Genomic DNA, 21844 nt, shown 5'->3' on the forward strand with positions numbered 1-21844 from the left:
ATTATAAACTATATCATTTCTGAGACATATAAAAGTAGATTAAAAACAGACACTTGAAGCGTCCCAGCCTGTCTCCCTTCTCGCTAAGAGCAGGGGAAGTTTCCAGCATTTGTTTATGTGGCATGGGCTGGGCTTTGTGGTGAGACAATGCCTCCTTCTCCACCAATCAGCCCACCAGCATGAGCCCATCCCACGTGCTGCTTGTGAATGGAGAAGTTGAGGAAACAGAAGCAGCAGACACAGGCAAAATAATTAAGAACAAGCACCAATAGAGAGGGTTGGTGGGAGACTTCTCAAGGGGCCGGAGGTCAGGTTGACTGGGAGTTAGAAAAAGGATATGTGGGTACAGGGAAGCTAGAAGACTGGAGGGTATAGGACTTGGGTGGATGGCCAGGAGGTTACAGGGACTTGGGAGGATATGGGATTTGGGGAAGATAGAGGTTTAAGGGGTTGGATTTCAAGGGATAATAGAGAGGGACCAGGGATTGAAAGTGCCTGGAGATGATATAGGGAGATTGATGCAGGGTTGAGGTGATGGGAGACTGATGAGAGAAAGTGGATGTGGAATTGGGGGGACTGGTATGATGAGAGTGTAGGGAAGAGTGGTGTGATGGGAGTTATATAGTGGATTATATGGAGTTGGGAGGGTTGGGGACAGCAATGATGGGAATGGGAGATAACATTGGTGTGCAGGTGATGGAGGGATTATGAAGGGGTATGACCAAGGATTATATGATGTTTGGGAGATAACGGATGCAGGGGGGTTGGGATGGGCTATGGGGAGTGACAAGGATTTGGAGGTGAAAAGGGATTGGGGATGATGGAGGATTGGGGGAGAGGGTATATAGAGAGAGATCTAGAATGCTGGGGCATTAGGGATGCTACGGGGGTTGGAGATGCCTGGGAGTGGGGGGGATGAGGAGTGGGGGTGAAAGAGGAGGTGGATGGGGATGACTGGGGGAGTGAGGGTGCCCAGGGCAATTGCCTGTGAGCAGGGAGCCTGGGGAAGGATGATGGGGAGCCTAGGAAAAGTCCCAGGGATGCCCTAGGGTCCAGCAGAAGGTTGGGGGGTCCTGGCAGTCCAGTAGGGAATGCCTGGGGGTGGTTGAGGGTCTGAAGATGCTGGGGGTGGAGGTTGGCAGGGGTCAGATGAGAGATTGGGGTTCTGGGGGTCCAGCTGGGGATGTGCAGGAGTAAGGTAGAAGGCTGGAGGTTAGCTGGGGATCCAGGAGTGGAGGTCTGGGTGTGAAGCCCAGAGATCCAGGGTGGAGGCTGTGGGAGGGGGTTCCAGGTTCCAGTTGTGGGTTTGGGGAGGCTGGGGGTGCCCGGGGGGGGTCCAGCTGTCAGAAACGCAAATCTGGGGGGGCCCAGGGGAGGTTGGGGTTCTCAGGGAGAAGGCTGGGGGGCCTGGGGTCTCAAGGCTGGGGGGACCAGGGGGAGGTTGGGGGGCCTGGGAAAAGATTGGGGGGCCAGGGGCCCAAGGCTGGGGGGGCCTGAGGGGAGGCTGGGGGCCCGAGGGGAGGTTGGGGGGCTCAGGGAGAAGGCAGGGCAGGTCCAGGGGAGGTTGGGGTTAGCGGGGAGAAGGCTGGGGGGGCCTGGGATCCCGAGGTTGGGGGGCCCAGGGAGAAGGCTGGGGGGGTGGCGGGGAGGTTTAGGGGCCCAGGGAGAAGGCTGGGTTGCCTGAGGGGAGATTGGAGGCCCGGGGAGAAGGGTTGGGGGGCCCAGGGAGAAGGCGGGGGGGGGGGGCGGGGGAGGTTGCGGGGCCTGGGGGAGGCTGGGAGAGTGCCCGGGAACACAAGGCTGGGGGACCCGAGCTGAGGTCGGGGGTCCCAGGGAGAAGGTTGGGGGGGCCCGAGGGGAGGTTGGGGGGCCCGAGATCCCGAGGTTGGGGGGCCCGGGGGAGGTTGGGGGGCCCGGGGCCCGCCCCCCGCTTACCGGACACGTTCAGGCGGCCGCCGGGGAACCAGCGGACGCGGTCCGGGCCGAGCTGGCTGTCGCAGGCCGTGTGGTAGGGGCTGTCCCAGTGCAGCGCCTCGCGGGCCAGCGCCCCCCAGAAGGCGGCGGGCTCCTGGGCCGCCCGCTCCCGCAACTCCTGGTAGCTCGCGGCCGGCAGGGCGGCGCCAGCCCGCTCCCGGGGCCCGCCGGGGCTGCCGCTGGCCGGGCGCGCCGGGGGCTGCCGCAGGGGGGCGCCGCTCCGGGCCCAGGGGCTTCGCCGGCTGAGGGCGCGCAGCGCCCGGCCCCACGCTGCGGCCGCTGCCATGCTCCTGTCAGCCCGAGCGCCCGCCCGCCCGCCGAGCGCCGCTGGCCCCGCTCCGGGGCGGGAGCTGGGGGCGGTGCGGGGCGAGGCTCCCGCCCCGCGCGGGCCCAACGGCGCCGCCTGCTGCCAGCGCCGCCCGCCCGGGACCCCCGAGCGCGGCCCGGCCCCTGCGGACCCCTGTGCCCCACACACCCCACAGCCCCGTCCGTGTCCCGCCCGCCCTCAGCCCCTCCGTGCCCCACACACCCCACAGCCCCGTCCGTGTCCCGCCCGCCCTCAGCCCCTCCGGGCCCCACACACCCCACAGCCCCGTCCGTGTCCCGCCCGCCCTCAGCCCCTCCGTGCCCCACACACCCCTCAGTCCTGTCCGTGTCCCGCCTGCCCTCAGCCCCTCCGTGCCCCACACACCCCACAGTGCCCCACACACCCCACAGCGCCCCTCAGCCCTGTCCGTGCCCCTCACACCCCACAGCGCCCCACACCTTCCCTCCCTCAGTCCCTCCGTGCCCCACACACCCCACAGTGCCCCACAACCACCCTCCCTCCCTCCCTCAGCCCCTGTGTGCCCCACACACTCCACAGCCCTGTCCGTGTCCCACCCGCCCTCAGCCCCTCCGTGCCCCACACACCCTTCAGCCCTGTCCGTGTCCCGCCCGCCCTCAGCCCCTATGTGCCCCACACACCCCACAGCGCTGTCCGTGCCCCACAGCGCCCCTCAGCCCTGTCCGTGTCCCACCCGCCCTCAGCCCCTCCGTGCCCCACACACCCTTCAGCCCTGTCCGTGTCCCGCCCGCCCTCAGCCCCTCTGTGCCCCACACACCCCACAGCGCTGTCCGTGCCCCACAGCGCCCCTCAGCCCTGTCCGTGTCCCACCCGCCCTCAGCCCCTCCGTGCCCCCCACGCCCCTCAGCCCCTCTGTGCCCCACACACCCCACAGCGCCCCCCACACCCCTCAGCCCTGTCCATGTCCCGCCCTCCATGCCCCACACCGCCCTAACGCCTTACACACTCCCTGGCAGCCTTGTGACCTGTGCCCCGTACATTCCTTTGTAATCCCCCAACCACCCATACACCCCCTAAAGCCCTCAACACCCCCACATACATCCCCTAAACTCCTCTATATGCCCTGTACACTCCCCTGTACACCCCCTAAACCTATATACATCCTGTGTACTCCATCTACACACCCTAAACCTCTGTACGCCCTGTGCACTTCCCCCATATACCCCCAAGTCCTATATGCACCAAACACTCCCCCATACCCTCCCTATATACCCCCTAAACCCTCTCTTCCCTGATACACTCCAGATATACTTCCTAAACCCCTATGGGCCCCATACACTCTTCCATATGCCTTCTAATCCTCCTTCTAACCTCCCATGCCCTCCCCGATACACCCAATATATTCCCCCATAACCCACTAAACCCCACACCCTCCCTTAGGATCCCCTAAATCCCTATCCAATTCATAAACTCCACCATATGCCACCTAAACCTCTACACCCTGTACTACCCCTGAAACCTCCATACCATCCCCTATACAGCCCCTAAACCCCCATATAACCCCTAAACTCCTGCACACTCCCCTATACCTTTGCTAAGGCCCCAAACACTCCCCCATCACTTTCACAGCGCTCCCGGTATACTCTCCATAGCCCCTATATACACCTCTTACACTCCTCATTAGCCCCATACATTCTCTTGAACCCCTGTGCACTCCACCATCCTCCTTACAGCCTTCCCAATCGTCCCCCACCCAATCCCCTATACACTACACATCTTCCTCACAGCCCTTCCTATACCCTGCACATCACCCTCCCCAACTCCCACACACTTCTTCCTCACCTGACCCTATCCCTAATACCCCATATAAACATCCCTCCTGCGAGCCGTCAAACATTTGGCATTGCCCAAGGTGCAACTTATTCTCTGGACAACCGTTTCTTTTCCAGAGATGGTTTAGAAGATTATTTTTTTAAGCTGACTTTTTTTCCCTAACATCCAAGGGGAGGTTGAAAAGACAGAGTCCAACCAGACAGGTAGTAGATTCTGCACTAAATTACGCCAGTGTTAATTTCTTCTGTCAGTGAGGTTACACTGTTATATTACCAGTGTGAGAAGATAATCAGGCCCAAGAAGTCATTTCATACATAGAGAAGACATTACACTGTGGCAGATTAGCACAGGCAATATTTACACTGCAGGACCATTCGTGTGACAGTATACCACAGGCAGTAGTTTTGACACATATCTTGCATCTGTGCCCTCCTTTTTCTTATCTGCATTGTTCTGATGCACCCTCACCATGGTATCTGGGCACATTTCAGACATGCAGACAAACGAAAGAAAGGTACATGTATTGTAGTGGAGGAGAGCGCTGTAGATGATAAAATTCTCAGATCACTTCTGTCTAATAAACATAGTTACTGTTTGTCCTCACTGAAGAGCATCTTGGTTAACATAAAGAATGGATAACTACAGCTTTGATATCTAGAGCTGTACAAAACATCTTTATTTGCTTGTGTGGTCTATATCCATGCCCACTCTCCTGCCCCTCAACAAACACACTTACAGAAATGGCTGCATTACTGGTTTCTGATATCTCAACAGCACCATTCACAAACAAAAACGAGCTGTTTATAGAGGCAGTTTACCTCTGATGTCATAATCCCACCACTCAACACTGACCGGTTCATGGGGCAGGGTGCCGAAGGGGAATACACCAGACATTTTGGAAGCAATGACTTATGAGTAACAGTTTGTTTTAAGCACACATTTGGCCTGACAGGGCTGTATAGTCTGTGGGGTTCATGTGCATCAATAAGCAGTGCAAAAGCATTGGAGTGATACTCAAATTCGGTTTACTCTTAGAACATTTACTATTAAAAGCGGCTAATTTATCTTCTCAGAGTAACAGGCTCTAGTCCTCACCTCCCGGATTCAAGTCGAGACTTTCTCGGGTAGTAGTAACAGCAAATATAATTTTATTTAAATTTTCCCATTCTAGAAATGTTCCCAAACAAATAAATTTTAGTTTGATGATTAACCTGGCTTTTCTCAGGGACCTGCAAAGTAGCTACAACATCAACACCTTTGAATTCCTGACACAGTAGGAATCTTCGCCTGTATGACAGGACTGATGTCTGAGAACAAATACACTTTTACATTATATATATATATATATAAAAAAACAAAGTCTGTTTCTGCAGTGCTAATGTAATTCTCTATACCCTTCCTGAGCACTAGAATATTAATATTTCTTTTGGGTTAGTTACTAAGTTATTCCCTTTCACAGCAGCCTGAGGGATCTTTCCACCTGTGTGGTGTTACAGGAACGCTATGTGCTATCTATATGTATTTGTATATGTAGATAGTTAATAGAATGAGTGCCACCTACTGGCATATAAGAATATGTGTCGTTCATAAATTAGGAGGTTCAGTTAGGATTGGTCAGAACTTTCCCATCAAAACTATTTTTAATGAAAAATTGGGTTTCCAACTAAGCAACATTTTCTGAGAAAAGTGTCTGCTTTCCCTGGAAAAATTCTATTTTTGTAGGAAAAAAACCCCAAACATCTGAAAACTGAAATACTTTGGCTGAGAACCAAATATGTTGATTTGGCTATGCTGTCACAATACCTCATGGGAGTTGTAGTTCAGTTGCCTCATGTCCCATTCTGCTTTATGAGCTGGGTTTCCTGGCCAGACTATATTTCCCATGATGCACCCTGGGCAGGGACTTCCATGATGTACCACCTCCCTTCTTCAAGAGCAAAGACCTTGGTGCATCAAGGGAACTATAGGAAACCCAGCCTACAGAAGAGACTGGAATCACAGAACACCCAAACTACAACTCCCATGAGGCACCGTGACAGTATTTTCTAGTCAAAATATTTTGGTTTTAATCTGAAATATTTTGGTATTTGAAGTTTCAACAAAAAAAATTTTCCATGGAAAAAGACTCCATTTTCAGACCAACTCTAGGTTCAATAAAATTGCTTTCCTTATGCACTGGTCATGGTTTCCTGCTTGAGCAGGTGGTTTGTTTCATCGTTTATCTTCAAATTCAGAGCTTTGGAGATCCAAAGTTCAGTGAAGGAAGCTGGGTCAGATGCTTTGATGTCCTTCTGTACAATAATTTTAATCTTTTCATTTAGCTCTGGTTTCCCATCTTTTCCAAGACAAACGGAGTTTTGTTTTCCTTTATCCGGAAAGGCTTGAGACTTTTATTCCTGTTAGATCTTGTGCTTGCTGCTTTACCTCTGCCCCCAGGGCCAAAGCTAACCTGTCTGATTTACTCCATTTTTTATTAGCGGTTCATACATTTTCATAAAGTCACAGATTTCAAGGCCACATGGGACTATTATGACCATCTAGTCTGACCTCCTTCTTAACACAGGTTGGAGAACTTGGTTCCTGATTCAAATCCATGGGGTGCTGTCACCCAGCCATCCTAGACCCTGAAACCAGGGCTTCTGACCCCCCTAGCTGTTCACACATGCCAACCCCTGTACCCCAGGGCTCTGCTGAGGTTGTGGGCACTCGGCTTCTAGTGTAGGGACAATGCAGTGGAAGGCAAGTACTCGAGAGCTACAGAAAACAACAGAAGTCCTGAGACTCATCCTCCCCTGGTCTGATCTCTCCCCTGTTGATTCTGCTTTTGTCAGCCTTTCTGGCAGGGCGGCGTCCCTGCTGTGCTCTCTCCTACTAATCCTGACAGGTGAGTCTCTGTCTCCCTGACACTGGGAAACTCCAACCCCCTCCAGCCACACACTCCTCCTCCTTGTGGGCGCCCATGTGGAGAGACCCTTGTTCCAGGGGCCGGTCGCTGGGAGATAATCAAAACTGAGGGGCCCAGATTGCAGTCTTGATGGCTCCTCTGTGATGTCCGTTCAATGAGGTGACAAGACCCTTTCCTGGCCAAGGCAGCTGTCTGTGGGTACATCTGCACTGCAGCAGGGAGGGGGGATTCCCAGCTCAGGTAGATGTACACGTGCTGGAGCTAGCACCTGAAAATAGCAGTGTCTCCATGCGCATGGGCTGTCAGCCCAGGGACGTACTCAGGGAGTTGGGGGACACTGCACTCTGGCAGCTAGTCTGTGCCACCACAGCCAACCCACCCCCCGCCTGCAGCTGGAAAAGTGCCTGTCCATCTACCCAGGCTGGGAATTACAGCTCCCCGCTGCTGTGTTGACTTACTCTGGAATGCAATCCAATAGGCTGCCCACAAGCAAGTTAAGACATATTACAAATGGAGTTTACAATTTGCTACAGGCTTATCCTATTCTGCCATATATTCAGCCTCTGTTTATTTCTGATGAACACAGCTGTTCTCAAAGCAAAACACCAAGTGGGGAAGGAGTTTTGCAAATCGATGCAATCTGCACCCAAATACTCACATAGTCCCTAGCAAAATACAAACACCGAGCTTCACTCAGCTTTAACTGCAGGCTCTGTAGAAGTTCTGTTGGCACCTTGCCTCCCTGTTACAACTGCTCTCCGCAGACTGACTGAAGCATCACAAGCAGCTACAGAAAACAATAGCTAACTGGGTGGGTCCTCGGGATGTGCTGACCATGGTTCTTAGTAACCACAAGCAAAATTGGCAGGTGTTCAGTGCTAGCAGCACACCTTCCAACTGCCCTCTCTTCAGCATTACAACTTAGCTCTGTCCCTTGTTTAACTAGTAGGGCCAAATTCTGCTTTCCGTTAACTCTTGTGCAATCCCATGGAAGTCACCTAGCCTGACTCGCCTCTCACCGTCCCCAGTATCAATCAGGAATTCGTGCACTGAACTCAATGGCGCTTCATCAGCATGAGTGAGGTGAACCCATCATGCTTGCAGACTTGCTTTGTGGCCCCTCCTCCCTAGCAGCCAACCTGGCCCCTATTCACTGTGGCCCAGCACATGTCGCCATCAGCCCCAATGACGAGTGGAGGTAAAACATATACCAGCAAATGACTACACCCATTTGTCCCCCAGAGCAAGGGGCTAAGCAGGAAGGTAACTGTAGGGCCCAGAATCTGCTCTGTGCTTCTCCTGGGAGATCACAGCTATGCACTGCCGAGGCTTGTGGTAAAGCCGCAGCCTGTCCCCTCGGTGTTTGTCTTCTGGAGCTGGAATGTTCTTGCTGGCTTCTTTGACTACTGGCAGCCTTTGTGCCTTTCCTTTGTTCTAACATCAGGCAGGTCCCTTCTGTGGCTTGGCAGGAACAACAAGTGGGAACAAATAGTCCTATGAATCAGCTGTCTTTGTCTGCTTTGTTCACACTCCTTCCTGCTTCCCCACGAGGGGACTTTTCTTGGGAAGAAAACAAGTTCTCAAGTGCTGTCCCAGATCTTTTCCATGTAGCCCTTCAGCATGCAGAGCCAGCTGGAGCTGTGCTTAGAACAAATGGGCCAGATCCTCTGCTGGCCTAAATCGCCATCGCCCTGGGGAAGCCAATAAAGCTACATCACTTTGCCTGGCCCAAGAGAATTCGCTCTTTGGTTCCTGGAAACCTTGCCCCGGAGTTACCTCTAGAGTCCAACATGGCTCCAAAGTATTACGGTGAGGAAAATATTCCCACTCTAGAGGCTCCAGTTCTTTGCTTCATCTTATTCTCTGTTCCGTTTTATATAACTTCCCTTGTGTTCATTTCTTTTTCTCCTGCACGTGGTGCTCCCCTTCTGCAAATTAGCTTTAATGATAACATCACTTCTCTAGAGCGGTACGGTTACATCTCCAAAGCACTTCTCAAACAGGAAGTCACAGCATGCATAGGAGGCACCAGAAACTATCCTTGAGCAGAGTTAGCTCACCCTGACTGTCCAAGGGCTGCTGAGCTCCATTGCTTCACTCTCTGGGCATGTCTACACTGCGATCAGAAGCCTCGGGTCAGCTGACTGGGGCTCCTGGGGCTTGGAGAGCAGGGCTATAGAATTGCAGTGTAGGTGTTTGGGCTCAGGCTGGATCCCGGACTCAGGGACCCTCCCCCTTGTGGGGTCTCAGTGCCCAGGCTCCAGCCTGAGCCTGGACCTCTACACTGCCATTTTATAGCCCCGCAAGCCCGGGTCAGCTGCCCCAAGCCATCTGCGGCCGTGCTGCAGGTCTTTTCTCGCAGTGTAGACATACCTTCTGAGGCTCAGATTGGCACCTCGCTCCCTAGCCTGGCTTTGGCTCTTCGTAGATTACTAGGCCGGCAGTTTTAGCAGCCTGGCTCTAGCACATCTCTTCTGTCTGCAGCAGGAAGAGCTCCCTCCTGCTGGTCCCGCCATCTCTGATCCCTTTACTGCTGAGGATCTGGTGCTGAACATAAAGAAGCGGTGTGGATCAGCTCCCAAAGGAGCCCTTTCCAATCTTCCAGGCACAGAACAATGGTGGCCACAAAGTTATCCCTTAGGCTAGGGGGATAAAGAAGAGAAAAAGGGGGAGCTTCAGCCGTGACCTGGAGGATTCCCCCTGGGATCAGGGGAGGGGATTCTGTTCTGCCTTTTGTGTTTTGGTAGAAGGGGGGATGAGGTGGGGATAGACACCAGCCAACTCAGCAGCATAGACTCTGCGCCCGGTTAAATCCCCTTTGTGCTGGTCCCATCCTTGCACACCCTCCTTCTCAGCCCACCCTCGCAGAGGGAGGGGTACCAAGGATGGGGGGGGGGGGCTGGCCAGCCTGCCCTGTGAGCTGGCAATCCGTGAGTGGGGTTGCAGCCCCTTTAGACTGCTCTGAATGACGCCAGGGGCTAGGTAGGTCTGGAGTCAGAGCTAGGCATAGGGTGAGCAGGAAGGTGGCATACGTTATTAATCACGGGGTTACGGTAAAGCCTCCTGGCCAACCAGAAATATTTTTTCCACACAACGCAGAGTCAACCTGTGGAACTCCCTGCCAGATGATGTTGTGAAGGCCAAGACTATAACAGGGTTCAAAAAAGAACTAGATAAGTTCATGGAGGATAGATCCATCAATGGCTATTAGCCAGGATGGGCAGGGACGGTGTCCCTAGCCTCTGTTTGCTAGAAGCTGGGAATGGGCGACAGGGGGTGGATCACTTGGTGATTACCGGTTCTGTTCATTCCCTCTGGGGCACCTGGCACTGGCCACTGTCGGCAGACAGGATACTGGGCTAGACGGACCTTTGGGACATTCTTATACCCCATCCTATTCCAGTGCAACAGTCCCAGTTTCAGCTGCTCCTGGCAGCTTCTGTCTCTCGTTGGCTGGCTGCTCCCTGCCCCTTCTCTTCCTGCCCCTCAGACGAGCCAAGACCAGCTCCCACACATCTGAGGATAAACGGGGGGGGAGGGGGTTTCAGAAGCAGCTAAGTGACTTAGGAGCACGCATTCCCTGGACTTTAAGCAGGACTATATAATACTGTATCCCATTGACATCCAATGGGACGTGTGCTCCAAAGTCACAATGGGCTAGACCCACAAAGAGACTTAGACACTTAACTCCCGTTGATCTGGGCCTTCGACTTTTATGAAAAGCTCATCCTCAGCCCATTCATTCACACGTTACAAACGTAAAAAGTTTGATAACCAAAAAGAGGCTCTTTGATTTTTCTGCACAAGGTCTGTGCTCCAGTGCGTCAGCCCCCAGAGCCCTAACCCTGCCAAGGGTTAACAGCAAAGCTGAAAGGTGTTGAACTACACCAACCCCAACACTCAGGTGTGTGCACATGGGGGCGTGGGGGACTCGACATCATTTCTTCAGCAAACTCTCTGTCCGCTCTGGGGCTGTGGTAATGAAAAGAAAGGAACATTGCCACCTTGTGTTCTGTAGTAGTGCCTAGCACTGCTTTTTAGGCAACAGTGCTGAAGTCCTTGTGAGCTGCCGTATTCACCACAGTCCATGCCCCACCTGTTCCTTGGTGAGAAAATGCGGCGATCATGGCCAGGATTTTCAGGGAGGGCTAGTGATTTGAGGGGCCTCGATTTTTAGATGTCCAACTTGAATTGTGTTCGAGGGGCCGGACTTTCAGAAACGGCTGAGCAGCTTCTCTCTGAAAATTAGGCCTCGTTAAGGTGTCTCAAATGCACCACCCACAACCACTAGTCATGTCTGAAAATCTCGGCCCATGATCCAGACTGTACCCTGAGGTGAGAAATGAACGGAAGAGGAGCCGTGTGTGCAGCTGAGGGCGGTGTGCAGCCCTGTACATCCACGATAGGGGCTGGAATAAAGCAATGGGAACTTGGGCCCAGATCCTCAAAGGTATTTAGGTGCCTAACTCCCATTGATTTTAATCGGAATTAGGGGCCTAAAAACCTTTGAGGATCTGGACCAGAGAGCCCAGTTCTGAAACATCTGTGCACTGAGCCCCTCCAGTAATGTGTATTGAGTTGGGTGAGGGCTGCAGGGCCAACCCACCAAGCAAAGGAAGAGACAAAAAGAAGCAAAGATAAGTGGGAGACTAATAGAATGATGAATCCCCCTTTATCCCTGCGTGTGCTAGGCACACAGAGCCTGGTAAATGGGCGCTGGGAGCTTGCTCACTCCGTGTGCCCCCGGAGCAGGTGGGAGTGGGCAGGGAGAGATGAGGAACAGGCAGGGGCTTGGTTCTGCCCTGTCAGGATTCCCTCCCCACTCTGAACTCTGGGGTACAGACGTGGGGACCCACATGAAAGACCCCCTAAGCTTATTTCTACCAGCTTAGGTTAAAACTTCCCCAAGGCACAAATCCTTTTCTTGTCCTTGGATGGTATTGCTGCCACCACCAAGTGATTTAGACAAAAATCCAGGGAAAAGGGCCACTTGGAGTCCCTGTTTCCCCAAAATATTCCCCCAAACCCCTTTACCCCCTTTCCTGGGGAGGCTTGAGAATAATATCTTAACCAACTGGTTACAAAGTGAGCACAGACCAAACCCCTGGGTTTTTAGGACACTGAAAAACAATCAGGTTCTTAAAAGAAGAATTTTATTAAAAAAAAGTTAAAGAATCACACCTGCAAAATCAGGATGGAAGGTAACTTTATAGGGTGAATAAAAAGATTTAAAACACAGAGGATTCCCCTCTAGGCTCAGCTTCAAAGTTACAAAAAACAGGAATAAAACTCCCTCTTAGCACAGGGAAAATTCACAAGCTAAAACAAAAGATAAGCTAACGCATTTCCTTGCCTTTACTTACAATTTCTGTAATTTTAGATGTATCATTTCAGGTATATTTTCAGGAGATGGGTTACCTGCTTGGTCTCTCTCTCTCTGTCCAGAGAGGGAACAACACAAAGAGCACAAACAAAACCTCTCTCTCCTCCCCCCCCCCCGATCCCCGATTTGAAAGTATCTTCTTTCCTTATTGGTCCTTTTGGTCAGGTGCCAACCAGGTTATTTGAGCTTCTTAACCCCTTAAGGTAAAGTGATTCTGTACCTCTGGCCAGGAGGGATTTTATGTTACTGCATACATAAAGGTTGTTACCCTTCCCTTTATATTTATGACATGCCCCAACCCCCAATGCACAGCCCAGTACAGCTCAGTTGGCATGGCTGTTGTTGTACTATACTGCTGGTAATGACCAGTGGCAAACTACAAGCGCCCCCTCACCCCGAGCAAGGGGCAAATCGGGGGAGGGGGGAGACTGTGCCTCCGAGGTGTGTCTGGGATGCTGATGACAGCACCACCCAGGGCTTACCCAGGCTAGCCCTGGTTGTTTGGCTTTCTCCGTATTCATGCATGTGCTGTTCTGTGGGACCTTCGGTGGCAGGAAAACTGAAGGGTCTGCATGTGCAATGATTCCTGGTGTCACACATAAAGCCAGGGCATGGGGCTGATCAATAAACATTGTAATCTTCTGTGCTGTCTAATTATCAACAGCCATGTGATTATATGGAGTCAGGGGGCTGGAGCAGTGTGTACAGTGGGGGTGCTGAGAGCCATTGGACCAAACTGTAAACCCTGGACATGATGGAAACCACTTCAAGCCAGGGGGTGCAGCAGCCCCCCGGCCCCCAGTTCCCGCACCTATGTATGGATTGTAGGACTAAGTGGAGGATGGGAACATGGGCCCATTGAAAGTGATGGAAAGACACGCTGACTTCCGTGGACTCTGGATCAGGCTAGATCAGCACTTTCTGGAACCTCACAGAAAATAACAGCATCTGTTTCTGACCGGTGCTGCCGTACGAATGACACATTTTCTCCGCTGTCCAGTCACCTCCGTTTTACAGTGGGGGGCGCTCTGTTAAAATCTTCACATTTGCTTAATCTTCCAATCTAAAAGTCCATCAAGCAGCTTGACAGGATAAGCCTAGATAAAATGCCAGTTAAAAATGAATATTACTAAGCCATCCAGTGACGGCAGAATGCAGATGTTGCTACAAACAAAACCCAACTGCCTTCATTTTACAAAGTCTGGTTTTGGTCCATTCCAAGAAGACCCCTCTGTCTCTGTATAAATACTCAAAAAACATTCTCCACAGTCAGTCTCCGGGACCCAACCTGAAATAAGCTCATTTTGTTCACTTTTCTTTTTTTTTCTTTTTTGCGCATCCCCCTCTTTGATGATTAGTTCAGCAGATTGTTTTAAATCCCAGGATAGAGCTGTACATCTGGCACAGAGAAAAGATGTAAATGTGGCAGGAAATGTTGCAACCTAGATCTATGAAAGAGATGTTGTGGAATTTGTGTCATTCTATACCTTGGGGGAGCGCCCTGTCACCCCTATATTCCTCACTTATATATCATTGTGATATTGCATATAAAGCAGGCCGTGTGAGGTATCAGGGGAAAGGTTATGATCTGCTGAAAGTCACTGTTCTATCTAAATATGTATATCATTAATGCATATGAAATTATGAGAATTGTGTTGTGTGGTTGTCTGCTTCCCCAGGCCACTTGCACAGTGTGTTGGGAGACATTAGATCCACAGGGATGTGGATCCCACGGCCCCGCTGCCCTGCCTCCATCATTGCTTTCTGTCTATCAGGGGCCAGCCAGGGACCCTCTCTGTGGCATGGAGGCAGTGTACAGGGAACTCTTCCTGCTGCTGTACCGACTCACCCCAATGTGAGCCTAAAGAGGCATATGGAGGCCTTTCTGCTTGGTCCCCACTCCAAAGGGAATCTTACCCTGAGAGACCACATCCCTGAGACATGCTTTGTACTGCTGGCTAAGGCAGAAGCCCCTTGGTGGTGTATTGGCAGCACCTCACTGCTTTACAGTACGAAATACCTGAGGTCAATAGGAAGAGAGCCCCTCTATTACCAGACGTCCCCCACAAGGGCAGTTTCTCAGCGGGTGTACAGCTCAGGCTCAGACAGGCTGTTATCCTACAGGATTGTCAGTGAGCCAGATACAGCCCGCATGGCACCTGCAGTCCATTTCAAGTCATCGAGGACAATCTCTGAGCATGCGCAGTGAAGACACTCTTGCCCATGCCATCAGTAATAGCCCCACTGTTGCCATATGTGTCAGTAACCAAGATCCACCATCTGCATCCGTTCCAAACACGGGGACATAAATATAGGAAAATCCCAGTGCCAGCACTCCACAGCCCAGCTCAACCGTTTGCAATTGCTGCCGAATCAGGATTAGGCACCGAATGTGCCAAGTCTCAGCTATCATAGTCCTTAATCGTGGATGGAATGACCCCTCCCCCGTCATTGCGGGGCACTATTTCAGCTGTACAGTTTTCTTGTACAAAGTCCGTATCTGAGACACTTACTCTCAGTGCCACTACTCCCCTGACCCTATCGCCTTTTCTCCCTCCTCCCAGGTAGGCATGGCCATCCTGACAGTGTTCAAAAACATATTCGTCTAGAAACCCTGGAGAGCTGTTGCTGCCAGTTTCCTAGTGCCCCTATGGCCAGGGACAGGTAAACCATAATTACAGGGCCATTTATATGCTGATCTGTATTAGGAATGTTTCCAGACTGGAATTACCCAGATTTTAATAAAGCCTTTTGATCATTTTCTGTTACATTTTGGCAAGCAGATAAAACTGGAAATGTTTCAATACTGCTGTTACAACATACATGTGGGCCAATTCTGCCTTATGCACAAGCAGGAGCGTGCTAGGTGGCATATGTACAAAGGGTATAAATTACAGACAAAAGTCAATTTTGGTGACATGGTTTTAATATCTGGCTTCCTCCCATATTTCAGAAGAACACATTTCACCATCAGTTTAGGGTCTTTGGCCCTGTAATTAAAGGGGAGTTTTGAGTAATGACACCATTCTGACCCCTTAGTACTTTATGACTGCCATCCTGGATACTCTGATGGTTAGAACTATGAAGCGGGTTTGGGTCTGATCTTTCACCCTAAAGAAGTATGAGATGATAGCATTCATGTGCCAAGGAGACAGGGCAGTGCATCCACTGATATCGCACTATTATTTGGGGGGAGGGGAGAATTTGAAATACATTTGGCTTTGTACATTACCATTTGTTTCTCATGTTCTATCTACAGAGGCACTCAGACAAAGGGCCCAAAGCTGCCCCACTGAAAACACCAGGAATGGGTGCAGGCCTAAATGAGGCCATTACATCAATACCACAGCAAGTTATTGGCCCTCTACCTGCCATTGATCTGCTCACAAAATCCCCTGCAAGTTCAGTGGAGTTTCCTGTACAAAATAATTAATGGCAGGATAACTTAATCAATACCTATCCCTTATAAAGTGGGCCCTTATCTCCCTGTGACTTTCAATGGGAGTTGGGTGCCTTTCTCCTTAAGGCACTTCTGAAAGCCCCCTCTTCAAAACGACTTACAACATTAATTACCCAGGATGCCCCCTGCCGAGTCTGTTTAGGCCCCAACCTCTCAAAGACCTATGCATGTGTTTAACTTTATGCCCTAGAGTAGTCCCATGGATTTCAGTAAAACTGCTCACAAACCACTATTCTAGGCAGGATCAGAGCCATAACACTTTCTGAAGACATATCCAAGCAAAGCTACTATGAAAAATACAGATGGAAAAGCAAAGATACCCAAAACTTTTATTTAACAATGCATAATAAATAAATGACAAAACAGGAAGAGCAACATTCAGAAAATTCAGATAACTAAAGTGCTTTTAGACAAAAATATAAAAAGACCAAGAAACAGATCTGACATTAACACTGTTTTACGGACATTTAAGAATTACAAAATAGTCTCCTATGTCAATTCACAAAATAGCATAAAATTTCTTAGGGGAGCTATGGCTTGATTTTCATAAAGGTGTGAGTTCTTTTATGCATAGTATATCAAATAACATTCAAAAGCGTACAAAATTATTGCATAAAATATCCCCCCACCCCCACCCCCACGCACAGATACAAGTTCTAAGTAAGATACACAGTGTAATTCATTTATAAGGCTGTATTGACTGATACACAGCTCCTCTGCTGGTGTAAACTGGCCTGGCTCTCTTGAAGTCAATGGCACGATGTCAACTTACAAGAGCTGAATAACCCGTCCACAGCTTAAGACCTTCTGCTTCTTCTTGAGGCCGAACAGTTGCATATTTTGAACACTGAGAATTGCCACGTTGGTGCTTACCCAGTACATCACAGTAAACGTTGGAATGTAACTTTGGAAATAAGGTTTCTGTTAAGTCCGGCACCATCTTTGCACCCAACAGGTTCCAGAAGGAATAACTCCACTCCTGTTTAGCTGGCAGAAGTGTCTTTCCGTTGCTTGTGTGACAGAATGAAAGGGAGGTTTTCCTGATTTATCACTAGAGCTGCCCCAAAACCAGGGACATTTTCACACCATTTTAAAACCTTCCCCTCAGCCCTGTTTATTATAAACAAACAGCTTTAAAGTTGGGGGGGAGGGAATCTTGGCTGGATCCAGTTTTAAAATGTCTCAAATTCATGTAAAATTGTGTATTAATTGTTTGAAAAAATAATTAATAAATAGTCCTATCTTTCCAAAGTGTTAAGGGGGCTCATTTTCCTAACATCCCACCCTCCCCTGCTCCCTGAGTTTAGTGGCCATTGTCCTTCCCATCTGTCTGGAGGTCTCCTTTGAGACATTGCCTCAAAGCACTCCTGTTCTCTTGCTTTGCTGTGCTAGAGAGGTCAATCGCTGTATCTTCTGAATTGTCCATAGAGCTGAGTTTGTCACCAGAGCTTCTCTGGTGTTCTGCTGGCTTCATTTTTAATTCCTCCTCAGGACCTTCCAATCTCCAGCTGCCTGTCATCTTCTCCTCGCTCTCTGGCTTTCTTGTAACATCCATGGATTTTTTATGCATCCCTTCAAGAATGAAGAAGAGTAAGTAAATATAATGCATTGCTTAAATCCACCTGGGACAACTGAGAGCATTGTGCCTACTAATTAATTCAAACACACCCAGCTCAGCTGTTACCTTGTCCTCGTCTCCCCTCATTTGTCCATGTCTTCCCTTAGGGACAGATCCAAAGCCCAGTGAAGTCAGCAGAAAGATTCCATCTGACCGCAAAGAGTTTGGGTACCTCAGTTGCCTATTGTCTAAATCCTAGATTGTGAGTTCTCTGGGGTCTAGAATCTATATTATTTGCATGTACGTATGTAGCAAGATAGAGCTCTATTCCCTACCTGCGGCTCTACGACACTATAATAAATTAAGCACCTATTCAAACATGCACTTAAGCATGTGCTTAACTTTAAGTGACACTTAAGTTAACTTTAAATTAAATATGTGCATAAGTATTTTCCTGACTGGGGGCTAAAATCATAACAAATAATAATAACACAATATATTATTACTGTATAGCAATAAAAGGGTCGCCCACCCTAATCCGTTCTTTAACACACCCTTTTCGAAACACTTTAACACAAACTCTGAAAATTACCACCTAAGGATTTGTTGTTTACTTTAAATCCCACCGCTCCCCCAAAAAGACTGGCATGTTTGTAAGGAAGGGAAAGGCTGAGATTTGTAACAGATTTAAATATAAAGCAAGCCAGGCTCTCCCTAGCTACCTGGCTGTTCCCTCAGCATTGCTTAGCAGGACGTACCCCATCCTGGACTATGTGCTGTCTTACCAAGCAGCCAAGGAGCACAGGAGCCCACCAGCCCACTTTTGGCTGAGTTGATGATTGACTCAGGTAGAGGGATGGAGTGCCTCACCATGGCCCCATAGAGACCGTACTCGGCCATGACACTGCTCCTGCCCCAGCACTTCTCACGCTTCCTCCACTTGGCTCTTCGGTTCTGAAACCAGACCTTTGGGGGGATAGGGGGGGGGGGATCCGGGGGCAGGGGTGAGTGCATGTGTCCAGGGGTGTGTGGGTGGGGGTTTATATGTGTTCATGTGTGATTATGTCCAGAAGGTGTTCAGGGGGGTGTCCCCAGGTGTGCGTATGTGTGAATGTGTGTGTTGGAGGGGGTGTTGTGGGGTGGGGGGTGTTGAGAGAGAGAGAGAGAGAGAGAGAGAGAGAGAGAGCATTACATGAGGTTTATCATGACTGGACGGGATCTTTAGTTCTAGGCCTGTGCTGGGGATCCCTATTCAGATGTTTCCCCAGTGGATGTCCAGAGGGAGTCAGGGAACACGAACCCCCTAGGAACAGCTGCCTGCATGGCCATCTCCTCTGTGCTGGGCGCACTGGAAACCTTTTACATTCCCCGGAAAAGGCTGCCCCCTCCCCCCAGTCATTGTGCACAAACGAGGGCTCTTGGGCAGTGAGCACCTGGTCCCCCATAACCTTGTGTTTGCAGCCCCAAAGGGCTTGTTATAACTAGTCCTGGCTCCTGTCCGTCTGTCCTGCTCTTAAGGAAGTCAGTAGCAAAAGCTCAGGGCCCCACTCTAGCCATTTTGGTTGCTGAAGTAACTGGGCCACTTGAGGATAGGCAGGAAGATTTGGCCCAATCGCTATTGAATTAGGGTCCTACACAGTGGACTCCTGCACAGAGCCTAGACTGGTGTCTAGGGGAGGGAGACTGGAGCAGCCCCAGTGCCCCAGGCGGTGCCATTGTGCATCTCCGCGGGCAGCAGGCTCCTTCCTGACGTGCTGTGCTGTGCCTGCGGCCAGCTGGGCGCAGGAGTGTATTAGCATTGTGCACGTTCACTCTTGGGGTGTGTAGGTGACAGCGGAGACAGCCAAGACAGCCTGGCTCTGGGCATGACAACCTACCTGGATCCTGTCCTCGGGCAGCTCTGTTTTCATAGCTAGCATTTCCCGGGCATACACGTCTGGGTAATGAGCTTCATTGAACGCCTTTTCTAACTCCTCCAGCTGGTGAGCAGTAAACACCGTCCTGGGGAAGGAACAAACAGTTACTGGCCACCTGGGGAGCCCCATTAGGCCTGCAGGGCCCCCAAGCACTCCCCCAGGCCGGGGTCTACAATGACTCTGGCCTGCAATCAGGTCTGTTTACACAGGATTTGCCCCTGAGCCGCACTAGAGTTTTATTCCTGGTCAGGGCAGCTTTGCTCCTGTCTCTCAGGACAGCCCCCTTTGGCTGCCCCTGCCCATTACTGACACTGCTTCATTCCCACCCCTGCGGCCACATCAGTTACTGTGGTGTAGACATGCTCTAGCCCTGAACCAGCCCTAGGCTGCCGTGCGGGAGGACAGGCAAGCCCAGGCAATGCCACGGTCCCGGGGATCCCTGCTGGGAAGAGCGGAGCCAGGGCTCCCCCAAGGCCCGGCCCGCTGCTCCTAGCTGGGCTGGTACCTGTGCCGGCGCTTCTTCCTCTTGATCTGGGCAGTCGATGTCTTCAGCTCGCCCCTGTCCCCGGACAGGCTGTCCTCGTCTGTGCGCAGGGGGAGGGAAAGGACGTTCAGCGAGCGCGGGGGGAGGCTGGCCCCGCGCCCCGAGCCTCAGAGGGAAGTAGCCGGGGTGACTCGGGCTACGAAGCTGGCTGGGACCGAGGGGCCTTCCCCCGGGAGCCAGGGCCAGGCTGAGCTCAGCCCCGGGGACAGGGGCGCGTCTCCCCCCCGCGGGCGGCGGCCCGGGCCGGGCGGTTCAGCACCACGCGGGCGGACAGAGCCGAGAGACAGCGCGGGGCCGGGGTTACATCGGGTGCGTCGCGGCCGCTCAGGGCTCCGGCGCTGGGGCTGGCTGGGGGGAGCCCGGGGCAGGGCCCGGCTGGAGGTGGGATCCCGGGGCAGGGCCGGGCCCGGCTGGAGGGGGGAGCCCGGGGCAGGGCGCGCCCCGGGGGCTGCGGGGCAGGGCAGGGCCCTTACCCGAGACGTTGTCCTGGCGCCCGCCGGCGGGAGGTCCGGGGGGCCGGTGCAGCTCCGGCCGGGGCTGCAGGAACGGGACGTGCGCCGGCAGCAGGCAGGGGGCTCCGGCCGGGGGCGGCGCCGCGAAGCCGCAGAGGAAGCCCAAGCCCAGGGGCAAGGAGCCGCCGCTCAGAGACACCCCCCCAAGTCCGGCCCCGGCGCCCTCGCATCCCGCGCCGGCCACGGGGGCGGCCGGCGGCTGCAGCTCCGCCTCCAGCCCCAGCAGGTCGGTGATGGCGAAGCCCTTGGAGCGCAGGGCCGGGGCGCCCAGCCGGGCCGCCTTCTCGCTGGCCTCGCTGGGCACCAGCGCCTTCCCCTTGGCTCTGCCCTCGGCGGGCTCCTCCCGGCCCGTCATGCTGGCCGCTGCCTCCCCGGGATGGACGGGGGCAGAGCCGCCCCGGAGCCTTTTATCCCGCTGCCCGGCTCCAATCAGCTCCGGGCAGGGCCCCGCCGCCGCAGGGGGGCCGAGGAGGGGGCGGGCCTGGCTCCCAATCCCAGGGGATTAATTGCCACCGAGCCCCCCCCCCCAGCCCCGGCGGACACGTTTCACTGCGCCCAGCCGCGGCCCCGGGGGCTCGCTCCGCGCAGCGCTTAGCGCAGCCTGGCCCGTGCGCCCCGGGAGCGCAGGGCACTGGCCAGGTTCGGCTAGCGGAGCGCCCCGGCCCGGCCCGGGAGCTTGTGCCCCCCGGGGGCTGCCCAGGCTGCGCCCTAGCGCCTCGCCCCGCCAGGTGCCGTCACAAGCTACCTGGCGAGCGACTGGATCTGCAAAGCTCGCTCCGGCCCGCCTCGCTTTCCGGGCCCCGTCGGACAAGGGGGATCCAGAGCCAGGGAGTTTCACACCCCCTGCGGAAGCGCCCCAGACTGGGGGATTCTGGGAGGCGGGGGGAGGGAGGAATCGGGTTAGCAAGGAAAGTTTTGTTCCGTCCTTTCCCGTGGAGAACTGAGCTCGGGCACGCGGGCCCTTCCAAGGAGCAAGGTGCAGCTCGGTTTAGCGGAGATGGACTCGCGTCCTGCCCTTGGCGCTGGCAGGGGCTCTGGGGCGTTACAGGAGAAAAGGCGGCTCCTTCTTCAGCTTCGCGGCTGGGTACAAGACAGACAGCACTTTCCTTGGCCTTGTAAAGGCCAGACACTGAGCCCAGTTCACCCCCCGACCCCAGGGCAACGTCATTGTTTAGCAGCATTGAACCTGGCCCTGCTAAAATCGTGTGGGGCTGTTCCTCGCCCTAAAAGAACTGGGGGAATTCCTGTGTCTCCCCGGAGCCACGCTCTGAACGGGGGATTCAGTCATTTGTTCGTCTGAGTCCAGATCTTGCACCTGGATTGCAATTCCTTGCTTCAGCTGTTTATGCAAACGATTTACAAACAGCTTACAGCAAGTGCTTTAAAGCAGATCTCTTTTTGATTTGGTCCTTTTCTGCTAAACATGCAGATTAAACAAGGGTCTTCTGATAAAGATAATTACAAGGGGACTAC

The 21844-nt window shown here is 52.7% G+C and overlaps 2 protein-coding genes across 2 annotated transcripts in view; both read right to left on the reverse strand.

Annotated features, from left to right (window-relative positions):
- Positions 1-2260, reverse strand: part of ACSS1 (acyl-CoA synthetase short chain family member 1) — a 66858-nt gene extending 64598 nt beyond the window's left edge. The window contains exon 1 of the mRNA XM_065400819.1: positions 1936-2260. Within this exon, the coding sequence (XP_065256891.1) occupies positions 1936-2260 (325 nt within the window). The remainder of the gene's footprint in view (positions 1-1935) is intronic.
- Positions 2261-17144: 14884 nt separating this feature from the next.
- On the reverse strand, positions 17145-20726 carry VSX1 (visual system homeobox 1). The gene is made up of 5 exons (XM_065401994.1): positions 20327-20726; positions 19821-19899; positions 19277-19400; positions 18185-18365; positions 17145-17413 (listed from the first exon to the last, which is right to left on the reverse strand). The coding sequence occupies exons 1-5, from the start codon at positions 20724-20726 to the stop codon at positions 17145-17147; spliced, it is 1053 nt and encodes a 350-aa protein (XP_065258066.1).
- Between the last annotated feature and the right edge of the window lie 1118 nt (positions 20727-21844).

Source organism: Emys orbicularis, chromosome 3 (genome assembly GCF_028017835.1).
Source record: "Emys orbicularis isolate rEmyOrb1 chromosome 3, rEmyOrb1.hap1, whole genome shotgun sequence".
Classification (NCBI taxonomy): domain Eukaryota; kingdom Metazoa; phylum Chordata; order Testudines; family Emydidae; genus Emys; species Emys orbicularis.

Excerpts from the sequence above, each read along its gene's own strand:
- VSX1 (XM_065401994.1), bottom strand. The coding sequence starts at position 20,726 with ATGACGGGCCGGGAGGAGCCCGCCGAGGGCAGAGCCAAGGGGAAGGCG. Across the intron at positions 19,401-19,820 it reads AGGAAGAAGCGCCGGCACAG|GACGGTGTTTACTGCTCACC; the intron begins GTACCAGCCCAG and ends TTCCTTCCCCAG. Across the intron at positions 18,366-19,276 it reads TGCCCGAGGACAGGATCCAG|GTCTGGTTTCAGAACCGAAG; the intron begins GTAGGTTGTCAT and ends ATCCCCCCAAAG.